This window comes from Pipistrellus kuhlii, unplaced genomic scaffold, assembly GCF_014108245.1.
Source record: "Pipistrellus kuhlii isolate mPipKuh1 unplaced genomic scaffold, mPipKuh1.p scaffold_m20_p_2, whole genome shotgun sequence".
Classification (NCBI taxonomy): domain Eukaryota; kingdom Metazoa; phylum Chordata; class Mammalia; order Chiroptera; family Vespertilionidae; genus Pipistrellus; species Pipistrellus kuhlii.
In genome coordinates, this window is record NW_023425515.1 from 188,978,857 (window position 1) to 188,997,568 (window position 18,712).

Below are 18,712 nucleotides of genomic sequence, written 5' to 3' on the forward strand. Positions count from 1 at the left end.
AGCCTTTTATGTATAGATAGATACAGATATAGATATATGGATAGATAGATAGATAGATAGATACTATATAAAATCATTTCACAGAAACAAAATAAATAAGCAACAGATGGAAAAAAATAAAAGATGAAAATTGTGGTCCAAAATTGAGTAATCCATCTGGCTGGTGTGGCTCAGTGGTTGAGGATCAACCTATGCACCAGGAGGTCACTGGTTCTAGTCCTGGTCAGGGCACATGCTCAAACTGTGGGCTTGTGCCCCATTCAAGGGGTGTGAAGGTTGCAGTTGAATGATGTTGATGCTTTCTCATCAATGTTTCTCTCTCTCTCCCCCTCTCCCTCCCTCCCTCTAAATATAAATGTACTACTGTGTGTGTGTGTATCAATAAAAACATATATTTTTAAAAACTGTAATCCTCATTAGTTATTTTTCTATCTATGCTTGAGTAATTTTTTCTCCTAAACTTAAAGAGCTATAGTAAATATGCTGAGTGATCTCCAAATACTTTGCAAATATGTACACAAAGGCAAGTGACAGCTCTATTCCCTGAGGACAGAGTTGGAAGAATGAGCTGACAGCCCCCTGCCCCTGGCTTCCTGGGTTGCTGTGCCCCCTGCCCTTGGCTTCCTGGGTTGCTGTGCAGTCGCCCAGTCCTGCAGGCGCCACAGTTCAGCAGGGCCCTTCCCTGCAGGGCTGACAGGAAGTTAAGAGAGTAAACAAGTTGCATTAACTTCCAAGAGGGTGATAGGGTATGATGCTTCTGCAAACTTAGCTCACCTTAAACACTTCCCTATCTAGGCACCTGTCAGGGACTGAGGTACTACGGAACATAATGGAAAATATCAGTGTCCTTCAAATAATAAAAAATGAAAGACCAAAAACCAGCCCCTCTTTTCAAGAGTCAGATCAAATCTATGCTTGCAAGAAGCTTTCCCTGATCACCCAATCTCAGCCAGTTCCTTCTCCCAGGTGCCTCCAGCACTTAACATTCCTTCCTTTTGAAGAAAATCTATTTAGCAACTATTTTTAACTTTATCTTTGCATACACATATATACATGTTTTACTTCCTCAGAACTAGACTACAAGACATTTGATTAGGCACTGAAATAAAATTACAGAACCAACTGGTGACAGACCTGTCAGAAACAAACCAAACAAATGAGTCTCCACTTTCTCTTTAGGAAGGAAGAACCTCGGGGCTTCTGTGACACACACAGCCGAGACTCCTGCCACTCGCTGCTTTTCTTTGCCACCCACACTAGCTCTTCTTTACTGCAGCCTTCCTTTTGAACAAAAAGCTCCCCCTCCACTCTCCGCTCATTGGGCATGCCCCTCTTAATTAGTAGCAAATATGGGTTAAGCCCCAGGTCTGCTTGACCTCCTCTTACCCATCCCTCCTCTGACCATCCGAGCTAAAACTGCAAAGCCTTCTCTTCCTATCAGCAGCCCATCTCCCCACCCCGATTCACTTTTCTTCTTAGCAATTATACTCTTTTAAAGTATGAGGTCATCTATGTACTTATTTTAGTTAGTGACTGTCTCCCTACAGCAGAATATTAGCTCCATGAGAAGACATTTTAGCCTTTTCACTCCCCGCAGTGCCTACAGTACCTTGACCAGCACTTGGTAAAGAGTAGGCTCTCAATAAATGACTATGGGATGAAGGAAAGGATACCATTATACAAATATATAACTGCCATCATCTAATAAGCACCTACTATATGACAGGAACCATTAATTTATTTAATCACCGTAAGTGCCAAAGAGAATGTTTTCACTATCCTATAAGTACCCCCAGTGAGTTTATTAAAAAATTGCTGTTTACTAAAACACCTATCTGTACCATTCTAAAGAGAGGTTATCCATGTCATATCAGACTCCTTTACAAAACTCACTGTCACACTCACCCTCAGACTCACACACACTCCTCTCGCTTTAAAATAAAGAGAAAGAGTAGCCCCCAAGTGGTATATTATGAAGAGAGAGCATCACGGTGCAAAAATTAAACCTTACACGCCAAAATAATATAAGCTGCTTTACTTTAAAATGTTTAAGAAGTATTTTTATCATATTTGTCAGCATGATAAGGAAAATGAAGTGATTGTTCTTTAACACTGTTAGTCTGTATGTTATTTTTTATTAACTTATGGATAAAAAGTTTTTGATATATCACAATGGATGGGGAAATTCCACTCACTCTCAACTCACATACTGACATGGCTACAGACATCAACGAGACACAGATGAGACTGGAAAATGGCACCAGTTACAGTCAGTAGCTGGAGAGAGGCATCAAGAGTCTACCCATCCACCTAGGCCCGTAGTCCACAAACTGATTAGTGCACAGAGCCAAATATCAACAGCACAAAGATTGAAATTTCTTTTGAGAGGCAAATTTTTTAAACTTAAACTACTAACGCCACTTCTTCAAAATAGACTTGCTCAGGAAGTGGTACTTTGTGGAAGAGCCACACTCATGTGGGGCAGCTCCTGCATTGAGTGTCTGCCCCCTGGTGATCAGTGCGCATCATAGTGACCAGTCATTCCACTGTTCAGTCAATTTGCATATTAGCCTTTTATTATATAAGATAGTTCCTTTTGGTTCAAAATGGACTAAGGCATCTGCCAAGTCATACTTAAACTAAAATGATTAAGTTTACATTTTTTAAAATGTGCAAACAAGTTTAATTCACAAAGAAATACACATGGCCAAAACCTTGTGAAGATAAAAATTAAACTTACCTAATAATAATTAAAAAATAACTTCAAATTAAAATCTTTTCACCTATCAAACTGGTAACAATTTTTTCTTAAGGGAATAAAAAACAAGATTAGAAAGTAAACATTTTCTACAAATATAAATAGAACAACATATTAATGTTTTTTTTTCCTCTCTCAAATAAATACGCACTGAATTTTTTCATCTTCTGTAAACTGACTTATAAGTCCTTTTTCTATTGAAAATGTTTTTAAAGGGCATTTACCCACCACACAACTACTTAAAATATGGGTAAGTTTATATTGTGCTTTCTTGCTTATGCACCTCTATGCAATAAGGTCCTTTCATTTTGCACTATAAGAGTTACTTACTTTGTTTGGCATTACCCAATTACAGTTTTGGGGGGGGGGAAATATATTCACCAATGCTGATCAAAAAATAAAGAAATAGAATTTAGCAATACTCGAGAAAACACACACACACACACACACACACACACACGCACAAACTGAAATGTACATGCACTTTGACCAGCATATATATTTAATGGATTAGTCTCATGAGACATTGGAACAATCATACCGGGATGTATGTACACAGATGTACATAGCGGTAAGGTTTACTTAGACTTGATTCAAATTCACTTCTAGACAGAAATCTCTATGGATTCAGAGAGTATGATACTACATGTACACAGCAGAATATTAAGTAAGTATTAAAAAGTACTACTGCATAAGTGATTATGTGGAAATTCTTACTTTCTGTTACATATTTCTGTATTCCTTAAACATTTTTTCCAATAAGCACACATTCTATAATTAGAGGAAAACAAAGATAACCAGAAGTTGTGGAAATATATTATTGGTATAAAAGATAGTCACAATACATTGATCATTAAGTAAAGCCATTTACAGAAAGTATGGCTTATATAATATCATTTTTGTTTTAGACATATGACTATATGGAGAAAGAAAAACACATCTGAAACTATGTAAGTATAAATGTTAATAAATTATGGTTTTCTCTGAGAAGTAGGGTTGCCATATTTTTTTCTGCTGCTTATCTAAATTTCCTACCTTTTCTCCACTGATTTAGTATAATCTCTTAAGTAAACAAAGGAAGTGGGTGGGGAGATCAAGTTAGTCTTTTGAAAGAAAACCTAAGTTTGAATGAAAGCTGCCAAGGTCTGCTCAATGCTAAGCTAAAATACTCCTCTTCCTCCTCCTCCCAACATCATTGCACATACACATTGTAAAAAATAATGGAGCTTTCTTATTTGTCTTGAACAACTTAACCTTATAAGAACTGCAATAAAAAATGTGTTTATATACAATTCCTATCTTGGTCAAACCTTGCTTTCCAACCAATTACTTTCAGTAGCTGGCACACAGAACCTAATCACTAAAATGTCACAGAATTTTTAAAATGTAAAGTACACATTACTGGACTGCAAAAGTGCCATAACACCTTCTAGAGTAGTGGCAAGTGGAGAACCAACTACCATCCCTTCTCAAAGACAATGCAAAGGCAGGTGAAGCTCCCCCAGCTCAAACTCAGCAAATGATATGTAGCAAATCTCTTTCCATGTTTTTATGACAAGTTCAAAATTTAGTACACACTCCAATTTGTAACATTTTACGTTACAAATAAAAAAATCTTATTCAATTAATGCAAAGGTACCCTAACTCGTATCCTAAACTGACTGCCTGGGAGGTCCTTACCTACTCTCAATTTGCAATAACCACCCCAGGAGTTAACACGGGGCAATTATGACACCTCTTCATACCTATAGTCTCCTGCTGAGATAAACCTTTTATTCACCTAAACCACCTCTTCTCTCCCCTCCAAGTCTACCGATTCCCCGCCCACTGAGGCTCTAACACATTAGAGAGGGAGATGGGCCTTCTCCTTGGGGTCCAAGCTCCATTCCAATGGCTCTGGTTTGTCATATTGTCTGAGGCTTCTTTTCATCTTTATTTCTCTGGGGATCTAGCTTGTTGAATCCTACACTATGATCTACACATCACTTCCCCCTTTCCCTATCTGTTCCTGGAAGACAGACAATACCTAATTATATTTCCATTTGTTTCAACTGTCAAAAGGACTCAAGGGGAGACCGGATGTCTACCTCTCCACTAGCCCAACTAGCATAGCATTTCCACCAATGCGTTTGCATAAGTAAATAACTCGGAGAGCTTTCAAAAGTCATTTCCAGGATCCACCCTCCAATCCACAGTCTGTTTCAAAATACTGTGCATACCTTCTGACATTAGAAGAGAAAGAAATTCTAAGCAAAAATTAACATTGGCAATCTTTTAAAAAGTACTCTACAAAAAAAATGTTTTATACGAGTCCATATGATAATTCAAGTGTTCATCTTTGATATTCAGGTTCCACTAATATTTATTGAACATCTATATCAAGTAATTTCATATACACCATCTAATTTGTAGCCAAACAATTCTATGGGGAGCTTGTTATCCTCATGTAAAAGTGGCAATAAAGAAAAAAAATATTTTAAAAAATTACATTAAAGCCTCATTATAGATATAACTTCTCTATCAATTTAGTTGAAATGCAATTGTACTCTTCCCTTCATCCTCCTGACTCAAAATTTGTGGCCTGAATTATTCATGGAAACAGAAGCAGGGAGGTATCAGTTTTCATTTATAAGAATGTGGGAAAACATTGTTTAAAAGATTAATATTGGGTTTTTAAAAGCTAAGAAATATGCACTAGTGATACTTATATAAATTAGCACAATCCTTCTAGAGGTCTGTTAAAGAAAATTTATCAAAGATTGCCACAGCTGGTTCGCTTAGTGGCTAGAGCATCAGCCTGCGGACTGAAGGGTCCCAGATTCAAATCCCAGTCAGGTTACACATCCAGGTTGTGGGCTCCATCCCCAGTAGGGGGTGTGCAGGAGGCAGCCGATCAATGATTCTCTCTCATCATTGATGTTTCTATCTCTCTCTCCCTCTCCCTTCCTCTCTGAAATCAATAAAAACAAAACAAAAAAAATTATCAAAGATTAAAATGTACAAAGTAGCTTTTGACTTAACAATTATACTTCTAGGAATTTATCATAAGAAGATAAGCAGACAAATCAGCAAATATGTATACAGGGTTCCATATTTAAAGAACTGTTAATATAATGAAAAGAAATAAAACTATTTAAATGTCCAACGGGTTAAACATAGAAGATATGGTAGAATTCTAAGCAGCATAAGAAATAATGATGTAGCTCAGTCGGTGTGGCTCTGCAGTTGAGCATCAACCCAGGAACCAAAAGGTCACCGGGCTGGATCCCGGGTCGGGCACATGCCCCGGCTGTGAGCGCAATCACTCGCAGTATTATTAGTGATTGATAATGTAGGTGGTAGCCTATTGACGGTATTTCTCTCTCATCAATGTTTCTATCTCTCTCTCTCTTAAAAAAAAATAAATCAATAAAAACATATTTTAAAAAAGACACAATGATGTAAATAATGAGTTATATCCATACATATTGAAAGAAAAAGGCACATTACAAAATTACATGTACTGTCTGATCCCAACTGCATGAAGCATTTGTTTTTATATCAGTGTACGTGAGAGAAAAAACAGAGGCAGAGAAATAGTTAAAACAATGTCCACCAACATGTTCACAGATGACTTTTACTTTCCTGTTTATAGTTTTCTATATTGTTTATGTTATTTTGCACTGAATGTGTACAACCTTCATAAGTTAAACAAAACATTAGAGTGAACACCAAGAATGGGCCATAATGTAAAAGTGATACTGAATTGTCAATGCAGGTCCATCGATTGTAACAAATGTGCCACCGGGGTACAGGATGTTGACAGTGGAGGAGGCTGTGCGTAGTGGCAGGGCGGAGAGTTTATAAAGAAACTATACTTTCTGTTCAATTTTGCTGTGAACCTAAAAGTGCTCTGAAAGCCCATTTTTTAAAAAAGACTTTAAAGCAATTCAAAAGTTCTGTTCATCAGAAGCAATATGAGCGCCATAGAGTGAATTTGAAAGGTTTTCATCAGAAGCTGTTTTGGGAGTCCTGCAGACTGCTCAGCGGCTGTGGGGTGGTCAGGGGAGCATTCATTACATGTAGGCCAGCATTTCACCTGGCCGGCAGCTCCCCACGGAAACTGATCAAAGAATGGTCTCCGAACCTGTGTTGTGCATTCACCCTGAGGATACTCTACTGGTTTTCTCCTGTGATTTCTGACTTAATAGAATGTTTCCAGTGAAAGCTTAGAGGACTTAAAACTGGGACAGATAATCAGGGACTCAAGGAAAGCAACTTAACACTGTCTTTGATTAACTTTAAAATAGAGTACTAGTAAGGGCAGAAGACCAGGCTGCTAAAAGATAAGCTGTTCGTAATTTTAATTGCAGAACAAATGCCAAGATGAGACTTTAATGATAAGCAGTTTCTGTTGTCTCCTCAACCGGGAGTTCAATTGGGAGACCTGGAGTTCCATCGCTCATTATGATGTACATTGACCACTAGGGGGTGATGCAAAACGAAGGAAAGCCCTGACTGGCAGCCAGAAGGCTCCGATCAGCCCTGATTGCTGGCCAGGCCTAGGGACCCTACCAGTGCATGAACTTCATGCACCAGGTTTCTAGTATATAGATACCATGTTTCCCCGAAAATACAGTAAAACATCCTCCAAAAATAAGACCTACTTACAGATTTCCTTCTGAGTGAAATATAAGGCATCGCCCCGAAAATAAGGCCCCCCTAAGCTCTGTCTCAGAATGAAAATTAATTTACCATAAACTGGTCGCTAGGGCCGCCCCGACTGGCGTCTAGCAACCAGTGACATTATGCAAGTCCTGATGTCACTGCTGTGTGGAGGCGGACCAGAGTGAGCGGTGAGCGCGGGGCAGGAGAGAGGAGGAGACTTTCGCAGATGCGTGTAGAAGAACAGGAGGATTAGAGCGAACTGGATGTGGCGAAGATGGTGAGTGCTGGTCTGTCTCTGATGACACTACCTGATGCTTGTGGCCGCCCTCATGATGACTGAAGGTTCTGTCGGTGGAAGACCCTGCTCCAGCCCAGATCCATGCCCCAGCAAACCCAGTGACAGTCCCCAGGCAGGCCCCAGGGGGTAAATGTCTGATAAAGGGGCAGGGGGGATGTCTGGTGAAGGTGTTCAGTGGCACAGGAGTGGGGGGAGGGGATCACTTAAAATGACACAGGAGGATCAGAGGGGGCAATCAAAATGACACAGGAGGATCAAAAGGGGTTACTAAAATGGTAATCCCCTCTGATTCTCCTGTGCCATTTTCATTCCTCCCTCTGATCCCCCGTGTTATTTTAAGTGATCCCCCTCCCCCCACCTTGATACCCCAATTCCTTTTTTTTACCCCTAGAAATGAGCACAAAAAGAAAAAGCTACTCCGTGGAGTACAAGAAAGGAATCGTGGAAGACTCTTGGGGCCAAAATCTTACTGCTTTCTACAAAGAGAAGATGTTGAGTATCCAATTGGTCCGAAAATGGCGAGCAGAGTATGGTAACCTCACTGAACAAGTGGACAAGGGAAATGCTAAAAAGTGCAAGTGTGGATCATGTAGGCAACCATTATTTTCCAAGCTGGAAGACCTGATCTGTGAATGGGTTGTTGACAGGAGAGCAGAGGCTTTGGTTGTAAATAGGGCTCAGATTCAAGAATTTGCCCATGCAATGGCACCACAGTTTGACATAGCCCCCGAAGACTTCAAAGCATCACAACACTGGCTGGATAATTTCCTTCAGCGAAGTGAACTGTCTTTAAGAAGATCTACAACATTATTTAGGTTGGAAGATACTCAAGTTATTAAGCGAGCACTTGCATTCAAGTCCTTTATTGATGATGCTGACTTCTCTAAATACAATCTTTCCAAAATGATTGCTATGGATGAAACTGCAGTGTTTATGGGCCAATCATCTCAAACAACAATTGAACAGCGGGGTGCCTCCTTAGTGTACATTCCCTCCACTGCTTATGAAAGTGCACGTGTTTCCTGTATTTTGGCAATTTGTCTGGATGGCACTAAAATCCCACCTTTAATCATTTCTAAGGGCAAGAAGGAAAAGACTGAACGTGTTTTGGGCGTTTTTATTCTTGAAACTGAAAAAGCCTGGGCCACACTGTTATAAGGAAGTGGGTTGATTTAATGCTGCCGCTTGTTATGCGAGGGAGCCAAAGAGGTCTGCTAGTCTGGGATGCAGCCAGCACTCACCACGCTAAAAACATGAAGATATTTCTTCACGAAAGAAAAATAGATCAGATAATGATTCCCGCAGGAATGACGGCCTATCTCCAGACTCTTGATATTGCAATAAACAAGCCATTCAAAGACAATTTGAGCATGGAAACTAATGACTACATTGAAAATAGAATGGAGAGAAATCAGCGTGGAAACTTTGTGAAACCTAAACTGCAAGAAGTTGTGACTTGGGTGAAGAATTCATGGGAGAAAATCACTGACAGTTGCATTGCAAATGCACTCCGAGCAGGCTATCCTAACAAGAAGTACTCATTTAAAGACAGTGCTGTTGCTAAACCTGAGAGATTTGGTCCACTGATTCTGAAAGAAATGGAGTCACAAGAAATTCACCAGGAAATTCACGAATTGGGTTGTTATGATGATGTTCCAGAAGATGATGACATGATTGTCATTGAATAAATGAGTAAATTCTTGATACTGTAGGATTCACAGTTTGTCTGGTTTGTGTTGACAACTACCGTACTACCGTACCGTATACAGGTAATAAATTTCCTTTATTTTCATTTAACAATAAATGTATACCGTATTCTTCTTCATGGAAAAATAAGATATCCCCTGAAAATAAGACCTAGCACATCTTTAGGAGCAAAAATTAATATAAGACACTGTCTTATTTTCGCGGAAACGGTAAGTTCATTATAATTTATGCCCCCTGAACTTTGCCAAATGCTACTTCTTCATATATATATATATATCATATATATCTATTTTCAACAGAGCAAAAAGCTTAAGGGTTTCTGTATGGAATATATACACCTTGTAGTTAGAACTACGTGAATGATATCCAGATTTTTTAATTCATTGGGGTGATAGTGATTAATAAAATTATATATGTTTCAGGTGTGCAATTCAATAATACATCATCTGTACATTGTATTTTGTGTTCACCACCCTAAGTCAAGTGACCTTTGATCAACATTTATCTTCCTATAATTTATTTTCCCTCTGGTAATTACCATACTGTTGTCTGTGTCCAGAGGTTTGTTTTGTTTGTTTGTTTAATCCCTTCACCTTTTCCACCCAGCCCTTAAACCCCTACTCCAGATTTTTTTTTTTTTTTAAGTTGGAGGAAGGAAAAGCCAGACCTGACAAAAACTAAATCTTTATACGTGACCCATAAAAACTGGCAGTGTCATAAAGGTTCACAACTGTGGTAGTACGTAAGCAGAAGTATCTTAAGTTAACAAGGGAATATTATGGGTTTATAGTAGAAATTGAATCCCTAGAATGCCATGGTTCCAAATCACAATTTTCTACTATGAATTCATACTATGCAGGAATTTCAAAAGAAGCTTAATGGAGAAAAGGCACCATTAATAATTTATACAATATCCCCAACAATATCAAACTGCTATGTTGGGTAAAATAGGTACCATAAACTAGGGGTTTACTATCAGTGGCATTTGTTCAAGTTTAGCATTCTATACCCAGAGCTAAAGCACACATTTCCTGGGTCCCTGACATTATCCTCACTCAGGTGAGCACTAAACCCAGAAGAATATATTTGTTCGTTCCCCTTGGGAAACTTATAAAATTTAAAATGTCGTTTGGAGCATAATTTTGTAGACAAAATATTTGTAATCAGTGTAATAGCATATTTTGGCTGGATAGTTTTTATACAAATATAGCACCCTCTTACCTCAAAAGTGGTAAAATCGCAAATGTAATTATTCTCAGGGTAAGTCCTCCCTTGGGTTAACTGCCATTAGATTTATTATAAGGGATTCACAACAAAGAAACTCAAAATTATTGGGAGAATTCATCGGAATTTCAAATTAAGAAACACTACTCATAACACTGAGAAGAACCGCAATATACTTCAAACGTACAAATGCCACAGAACTTCTTGATGTACAGTATCCAGACACTTCCTATGCATATTTTATTTTTAGGCTTTTGCATGTTTACATGTGAAACAGATGTGACTCAATTTAAGACACTCTGGTTGGAATGCTTTTCCTCTCCACCGAAAAACTCCATTTCCTTTCAAAAGGAGTCATATCACTCAGTTCCTGTAAAAACATGAGGAGTTTCCAGAGGGTACCTCATCTAACTAAATTCCACACAACTGGTGAATTCGCATGCAACTCTCCAAGAAACAATTAAATTATTTTGTCTTCAGAGGCACCTTAATGAGATATTTTTTTATTCTCTCCATTTTAAAATGGAGGGTTTTAGCCAGAGTCACAAAGCTAATGGTAGGATATGAACCAATGAAACCTTTTTCATTGCCTCACTGTCCGTAGATGTGGATTCTAGCTCTGCATCGACACCACTCTCAACATCTGGGGCCCCCTGGAAGGAGGAGTTCACCTCTGCTCTGAACCCCTTCACCTCTATAAGGAGGGTGCTAATGGTCTGCTCTGTCTTCCAGAACTGTTGGGAGAATATGAAATAAAGCGAACAAAAGGCTTTTGGAAAGTTCAAAGCACACTATAAATGTGCCATGTGCCAAATATATCCAACTCTGAATATTCCAGCAACACAGATGATTTTCTAAAATACAGAGAAGGCTCGAACCGTGAGTGCCACCTTGGGGTGTCTTTTACGGTGTCTATCTGGAAGCCTGTAAAGTGACAGATGAAAGTCTTGGCTGCAGAGACAAAGCCCTGAACAGGGAACATGAAAAGTGGATCAGACATTTATTGTTGAGGATGGCCAAGCAGTCTCAAAATACAAATGTAAACAGCAGTCTACATCCATGGAAACACATTTTCTACTTAATAAAAGTATTCTTGATTTTTAAAGAACACACTAAAATGGCGGTTTTAATTTCCAAATGTCAAATCCTGAGAGAATAGATTTTGTTTAAATGTATAGAACTCTGATAGACAAAAAACAAAAACAAACAACAAAAATTCTTCCTTACCTCCCACATGTACACATTATTCTTAACCTGAGATCTTTTTTTCTTATCACCGACAAATGGTCCAAATTTTTTGCCTTTTAAAATTGGTTTAGTGGCCCAGACACCTAGAAAAGAAAACCAGTGTTTTTATAATGTATATGGTTACCCTAAAAACTGAGGCACCAGTGTGCTCTCTCTTTCTCTCTAGAGCACACCTGTGCCTTCCCCACCCCCTTCTTTCCTCAGGCTCGTATCTTTCGCTTTCTTTCTCTTAAGTTCCAAGGGCCCTTCTTTTGCTTCTGTAACTTGTTTTCTGAGTCAGCACAGCCCAGCTGGCTCACTTCTTCTGTCTCTGTGACTTTTTTTTTTCTAAAAAGCTAAATAAACGTCTTGTACTAAAGTTCTTGGCTCTGAATTCTGTCTTTGCCAAACTCAAGAACCAAGGTCTAACAGAGCCGCTATATCATCTGGAGCTGTGACTCAGATTGTCTTACCACCCTTCTCAGTGTACAAAGAAAAAAAAAAAAAAAAAAAAAAGATTGAAGCACTAAAATCAATTCAGTTTCACAGAATAGTTAAAAGACTACAGCCTAAAAGCAAGATAATGTTAACTCAACTAAGAGCAGGCTAAGCAAATTAACTCAAATCTTCAAAAGTGATTTTTATTCTTTATATTCTATATTTTCTAAATAGTCTCTAAAAAACCTATTTTGTTTTATAATAAAAAATGTTTCATATATTTGCTTGTTTTTAATTTTTACATGTAAAATTAGCTGGACAGTACAATCACAAATACTTGGAAAATAGCACAATTAAAGAGAAAAATACTGGAATGTAGTCAAACTACTGTATTTCTACATATTTAAATGATCTCCAATAAACATGTTACTTTTAAAAAGGGTTATAGATTGTTTTAAATAAATAATTTTGAAGTTTGTTTGTTCAAAGTGAAAAACTCTCTCCTCACTGTTTCCTAAAATCTTCTTTGCGGAGTTCCAAACAGCCGAGAAGTATGCTGTTCGGTGGTATTCTTCAGGGTGTTTCTATTTCCTCTGAACTGGCCACGGCAGACAGGCAGTGACGCAGCCTGGCTAACATGGAGTCCAGGGAACCGGTGCCCAGCAGTGCTCTCACTGACCACAGGTTCCCTCACCTCTGGCCTCGGTTTCCTCACATACAGGACGGTGGCATCTCAGCCAGTCCTGTGCAGCTAGGATGTATGAATCCCACTTTTCTGTAAGTCTGCTATGAATCCTGTTTGATAACACGGCTAATGATAAATTAGTGGAACTATAAAATCAAACACTTTCATGTGAATGATACAATTTAAAAGTTACTGAATAGATTCCAATGAGGATTAGAAAAAGCATTTATTAAAAATATATTCACACACACACACACACACACACACATATATATATATACACACACACACAAATTATAACATCAAAAGCACATCTTTAAAAAAGAAAACAGGATATAAACATGACTGTACTTTGACTAAATTTTTATCATTTACTTCCTTAGCCTTATGACCAAAGATTAAAACACAAAAATAAGATCAAACACACAAGATGTATGTCCACCCTGGATTCTTGACTGGAAATTGCATAAACACCACACAATCTTCTAAGTCTGAGTATAAATTGTTGCTTTTATGGTGAGCTCCCTATCATAAGAGCCCCAAAGGAGTCTGCCTGCAGCCTGCAATCCCCTCCCCTGCTCCTTCTCCGCCAGTCACTCACCAATCCGAGTCTTGTCCACAGCAGATGGGAAAAGCCTCACTTCCTCGGGAAGTCCTCGGAGCACATGCTCAGGTACCTCTGCCAGGGTCTCAGCGGTTGCCACAGGCTCAGTAGCGTTCTGCAAGTCAAGAACCAGAAGGATCATAGCAAAACGAAGAAATCCCAGTTAGCATTTTGTTTTTTTCTGGTCCAATAAGCAAATATGCAAACATGTAACTGAAAGCTAAATCTGGCAAGCCAAGCCCAAGACCAAGAGCATGATGTCAAGCACTTCAGAGTTGCTTTGATGTCTGTGTGTGAGTCTCCAGAGGAAACCACTGACCTTCAAGCATGTCTTTGTTAATCTGTTTTGTTCCAGCTACCCACAGCCATTTTCAAAATATGTAATCTCCGGAACCATATTGCTTTAAACTCCCAGAGAATCAGGCAGCTTAAGCTTACACTTACTCCTAAGTCAGAGGCTTCCATCAGGCTTAACACTCCTTATTAAATGAGTGCCTTCAGCACAGAATGTAAAGGCCACAACGGCCAGCCGGACCCCATCCGATCCATGCTTTCATTCTCCCTGGCAGAGCCTTGGCTATTCCAACAAGAACACTATAACTTATTCTGGACCTTTATGGGGAGTGCGACTTTCCAGGAAACAGCAATTCACCACCATCTACCAAGTCACCACAATATCACACAGTCTCTAAGATAGACATTTGTATACTAACCAAAGTATATGTTCAAATTCACTGTAATCTTAAGAAATAAGATTACTATTAGATATGTATAGAAGGGGATAAAAGGGGAGATTGACTGGTAAAACATGACTGTTATTTTACAAATAAATTTCAAGTCAAAGAGAAACCAAGCATCTGTTAACTGGTATCACATATATCCTAAAGAGCTCATGTGTGTATCATGACACCTAAGAATAATGGGTTTTGTAGTCTGAGTGTTCTTTATTTCACTGCAAAGGGAAACATTCCCCAAGAACTTTCAAAGAAACCAACGTGGGCAAGAAGCAAACTCTAAGCTAAAAAGATTAATTTTCCCACAACAATCGAACTCTTGTAGTTTTTAAGAAAGTTTTGTGCCAAGAAAAGAATATCATTCAAATTTGAGTACTCCCAGAATTTCAATAAAATAAAAAAAAATAAAAAACTACCAACAGGCTGCTTTAAGAGAAAGAAATCCCACAGCAACGGGCAAGTCCCAACGAAGGTGTCTCTGGGCTGCTGTGAGCTGCATGCACAGAAGCAGGCACTGAAGACCTGGGCGCCTGCCTTGGATGGAGTAGTCGACAGTGCACATGCCTCGGAAGCTTTGGCCCAAACACAACTTAAGTGCCTTCCAAAGCATGGGAATACCAAATGTGCTCCAGAAAATGACCCTTTGGCATTTTTAATTAGCTAAAGTATAAAAATTTCTCACTTCTAAATATAGTGCCCGTTTTTAAGATTTTAATCTATAAACTAGAATTATGGAAATGTGAATAAGTTTCAAAGCAGAGAAAGGTATAAAATTGGTAGTTGGTACACTAGGCCAGAGTTCAGTAAACCGCGACTCGCCAGCCATATGTGGCTCACAAGCCACAGTTTGCAGCTCTGCTGACTGATGAGTTTGCCAACCAATGGAATAGACTAAATGTTACCATGTAGTTGGAAGCTGTGACGATTATGCAATTGTGGCATATTGTGTGCAAAGAGGTAAGGGTAGTATATGACAGTGGTTGGCAAACTCATTAGTCAACAGAGCGGCAAACCACGGTTTGGGAGCCATGAGTCGCAATTTGCCAACAACTGCCCTGGGCTATATAATAGCTATTTTTTAACACTGATAAACTATGCAATATTAACAAGCACTAGCCCGAATTATGAGTCCTATCACTCCCAGTAAGAGAGAGGACTCCTAAGCAAGGATTTTAAAGAATTTGACATCATCGAACCTCTCCAGGAGCTTTGAGAAGACTGTCAGCTAACCTGCACTGATACTTCCAGACACTACCACAGTAATACTAACCACTTACCATGTACTCAGAAGCTCCCCGGGATGCCTTGAAGGGCACTGTGCTAACCATCTCACATGCATTGGCAGAGTTTACTCATGTCAGTGCCTCCTCCAGACAACACACACAAACATACATGAAGAGGCCTAGGGGCTCAGGGCCACAATTTGAACCTTGTTTGTCTGACCCCAGAGCCCAAGCTCATAACCACTGTGGTGTTTCCAGTTAAAATTCTGCTAGTTTAGGTTTGCACCTCTAATGTAAAACATGATGACTACAGTTGATAACAGTTACTGAATGAAATTTGCAAAGAGAATAGAACTTAAATGTCCACACATACACACAAAAGGATAAATATGATATGAGAGGTGATGGATATGTTAACTAACTGGAAGGTCTGAATGCTTTCAAAACATAAATGTATATCAATTCACTACAATGTGTAATTTAAGTATCTTACAGATTTATTTGTCAATTATATCTTAATGAAGCTGGGGAAAAAAAGATTCTGCTGGAATATAACCTAAGAACATCTAGCCTAAAACCTCCAAATGCCCACAGAAATCTCAGCAGAAGATGGTATCTAAGACAGAATGGTCATTCCCACAGGAAATCTGTAATACCAGTATAAGTTGGAGACCAGGAATGTTAAAATTGGTGAAACACCGTGAATATAAAGGACCGCAGCAGAGCTGCCACAGGGGAAAGAAATAAGGAAAATCCCTACACTTTTATTTACTTGCTTGCAGCCACCCACTGTTTATAACTTGGGCTCGTTTACCTAGTTGAGAAAAGCTAGTTGTTTATTTTACAACCCTTTACCCTTTACACTAGAATGCAGTTCAATTTCTCTCTCTCCGCAGCCACCCAGCCTGGCAGCCCCAAGGCCTTCCTCTCGCCTCTCGCTGTCGGAATCTCCCCTGCATGGAACATCTTTAGAAAATCAGTGATTCGAGAAGCAGAAGGTGGGCTGGCCTGTCCAAGAAGAACCATCCTCTCCCCTTTCTAATTTTCCCTTCATCGGTCTTATCAGAATTTTACACAATTATTTGCATAATTTCAAGTTTAACGTACCTCCCCATCAGAGTACAATAAAGACACTGTGTATGAGACACAAAATGTTTGTCACTTAAATACTTGAATGACTAAGTGATTCCTGTAAGCTAAAGAACCTTTTTTAGAAAAAGGAGGGATAGTAATAAAATAGCAGGGTCATCTATCAGAAAGCATTTTCTCCATGTGTGCCTGAATTTCTTGCATCTGAGATAAGTGTTTTCCTGGGTTGATACAAGAACCCCTTTTTGGAATATGTGATATGTTCTCAATTTCAAGAAACCAATTTATAAAGTAAACCTTTGAAACAAAAGAACGCTTTAAAAAATCTCTCCCTCACACATTCAATAAGCTGGAACCTTTTTTGCACATATATTGATAGTATCAGATGTAATATATTGTAAACAGGGTCGTCTATCTTGGTCCCAGATCGATTTTGTCTACAAGACATTGCACTATCTAATCATTTAATTTAGTAAGATGTTCCTGAGCCCCTCTTATGAGCCAGACAATGTTTCAGGCATCACATTTGTCTTAACAATGTTTCCCTCTAGTGAGGAAGGCAAACAAAATCAAAGATATACCATGCCTGGTAGATATTGATGCTCTTAAGCAGTGTTTCCCAAACTTTTGACATATGTGTACCCCTTGTATAATTTTCGTAACGCTGAGTACCCCTCGTACTCATGAGAACGTAGAATTAGGCGCAGCTAAGCACGGAGCAGTGCATATCCCCACCAAACTCCAGTGCAATGCGTACCCCCACCAAACTCTTCCTGTACCCCTGGGGGTATGCGTACCACACTTTGGGAAACACTGCTCTAAAGGAAGACAGTCATGGAGAGGGTGGGGTGCTATTTTATTGTAGACAGGGTGCTCAGGGAAGACCTCTCTACACCTAGGAAGAATCACGCAATGATACAGGGTGAAACATGGCAGGAAAGGGAACCAGCAAGGACCACTGCTGCGCTAGGAAAAAGCTAGGTGTGCTCAGAGAAGAGACAGGCAAAACACCAATGTGCTAGAGCAGAGAAGGTGAGGAAGGCGGGAGAAATAGTACCTTAGGAGAAATGTATCACACTTGCTGATCTACACAGAAGGAACCAACCACAGACCAGGCTGCAAGCTCTAGGAAAGAACCTGGCTATTCCTTCTCCCTTGCTGTCCCAGAATAAAGGCACATCCGCATTTTAAGGCTTTCTAACACTGATCACTGTGACAAGTACGCAGGAAGCTGCAATAGGAAACACAAGAGCTCTTTATTTCAATGAACTGATCTGGAATGGTATGTATTAAATGTAACTAACACACTGAATTTAAGTTAATTTAATTAACATACCTAATTCCATAAAGTACTTAGTTATTAACTATTAATTGATCTTATTAATTTGATGTATCCTACTTTTTACCTCAATCTCAAATATAGTTGATACTCACTCCCTCTCCCAATAAATGGCCAAGCACTCAGTCCACCCTCAATGATGAACAAACACTCCTGGGGGCCTGCTCGGCCCTGTGCTGAGCGATGACGAAACGATGGTTAGTAAAGCTGATCTGGCCCCCTCCCCACAAAGCTCACCGGCTAAAGGAACTGCTCTTCTGCTTCCAGCACACAGAAACCTTAGAGCTGATTCTCCAGTTCCTCCAGCTGGAGCATCTGAAAGGCTCTGCTCTTCCTCCTAACACCTTTCCTCCAGCCCAGGATGACTATGCTCTGCCATGCTGGGGGTGCAGAACTTAGGGAGTATGACATTTATCCCTTCCTCTGGGCCAAAATCTATGCTAAGCACTGTCCAGGCACTGCCTCACAATCACCAAAGCTAACACTGACCAAGCACTGTATGCATTACCTCATTTAACCTTACACTACCACTCTGGCTGTAAGTTTATGATCCCCTTTTTACAGATGACAACTGAAACCTGCCCATAGCTGCATTAATGAGTGGCAGAGCCCGGGTACAAACCCAGTCAGGCAGGCTTCAGGGTCTGGAGTTCCAAATACAGTGCAGTGGAGTAGCTCTGGCAAGTAACTTCCCAAAGCTACAAGATTTTAAAGTAGTGAGCCAAGATCAAGTCCAGAC

General features: G+C 39.4%; 1 protein-coding gene across 8 annotated transcripts in view; it reads right to left on the reverse strand.

Moving 5' to 3' along the window:
• The window catches only part of PRDM2 (PR/SET domain 2), a 106,201-nt gene that overhangs the window by 64,615 nt on the left and 22,874 nt on the right, over positions 1 to 18,712 (reverse strand). For 7 of the 8 annotated variants that reach the window (XR_004989662.2, XM_036448187.2, XM_036448181.2 and 4 more), the window contains 2 exons: positions 13,586 to 13,703; positions 11,862 to 11,965 (listed from right to left, as the gene is read on the reverse strand). Coding sequence is in view for 6 of the 8 variants with exons in the window: in XM_036448187.2 (XP_036304080.1) it covers positions 11,862 to 11,965; positions 13,586 to 13,703 (222 nt within the window). In the remaining 2 variants the exon portion in view is untranslated. Of the gene's footprint in view, positions 1 to 11,861; positions 11,966 to 13,585; positions 13,704 to 18,712 lie in introns of those variants that run through there. The other variant, XM_045585189.1, reaches the window with a different exon arrangement.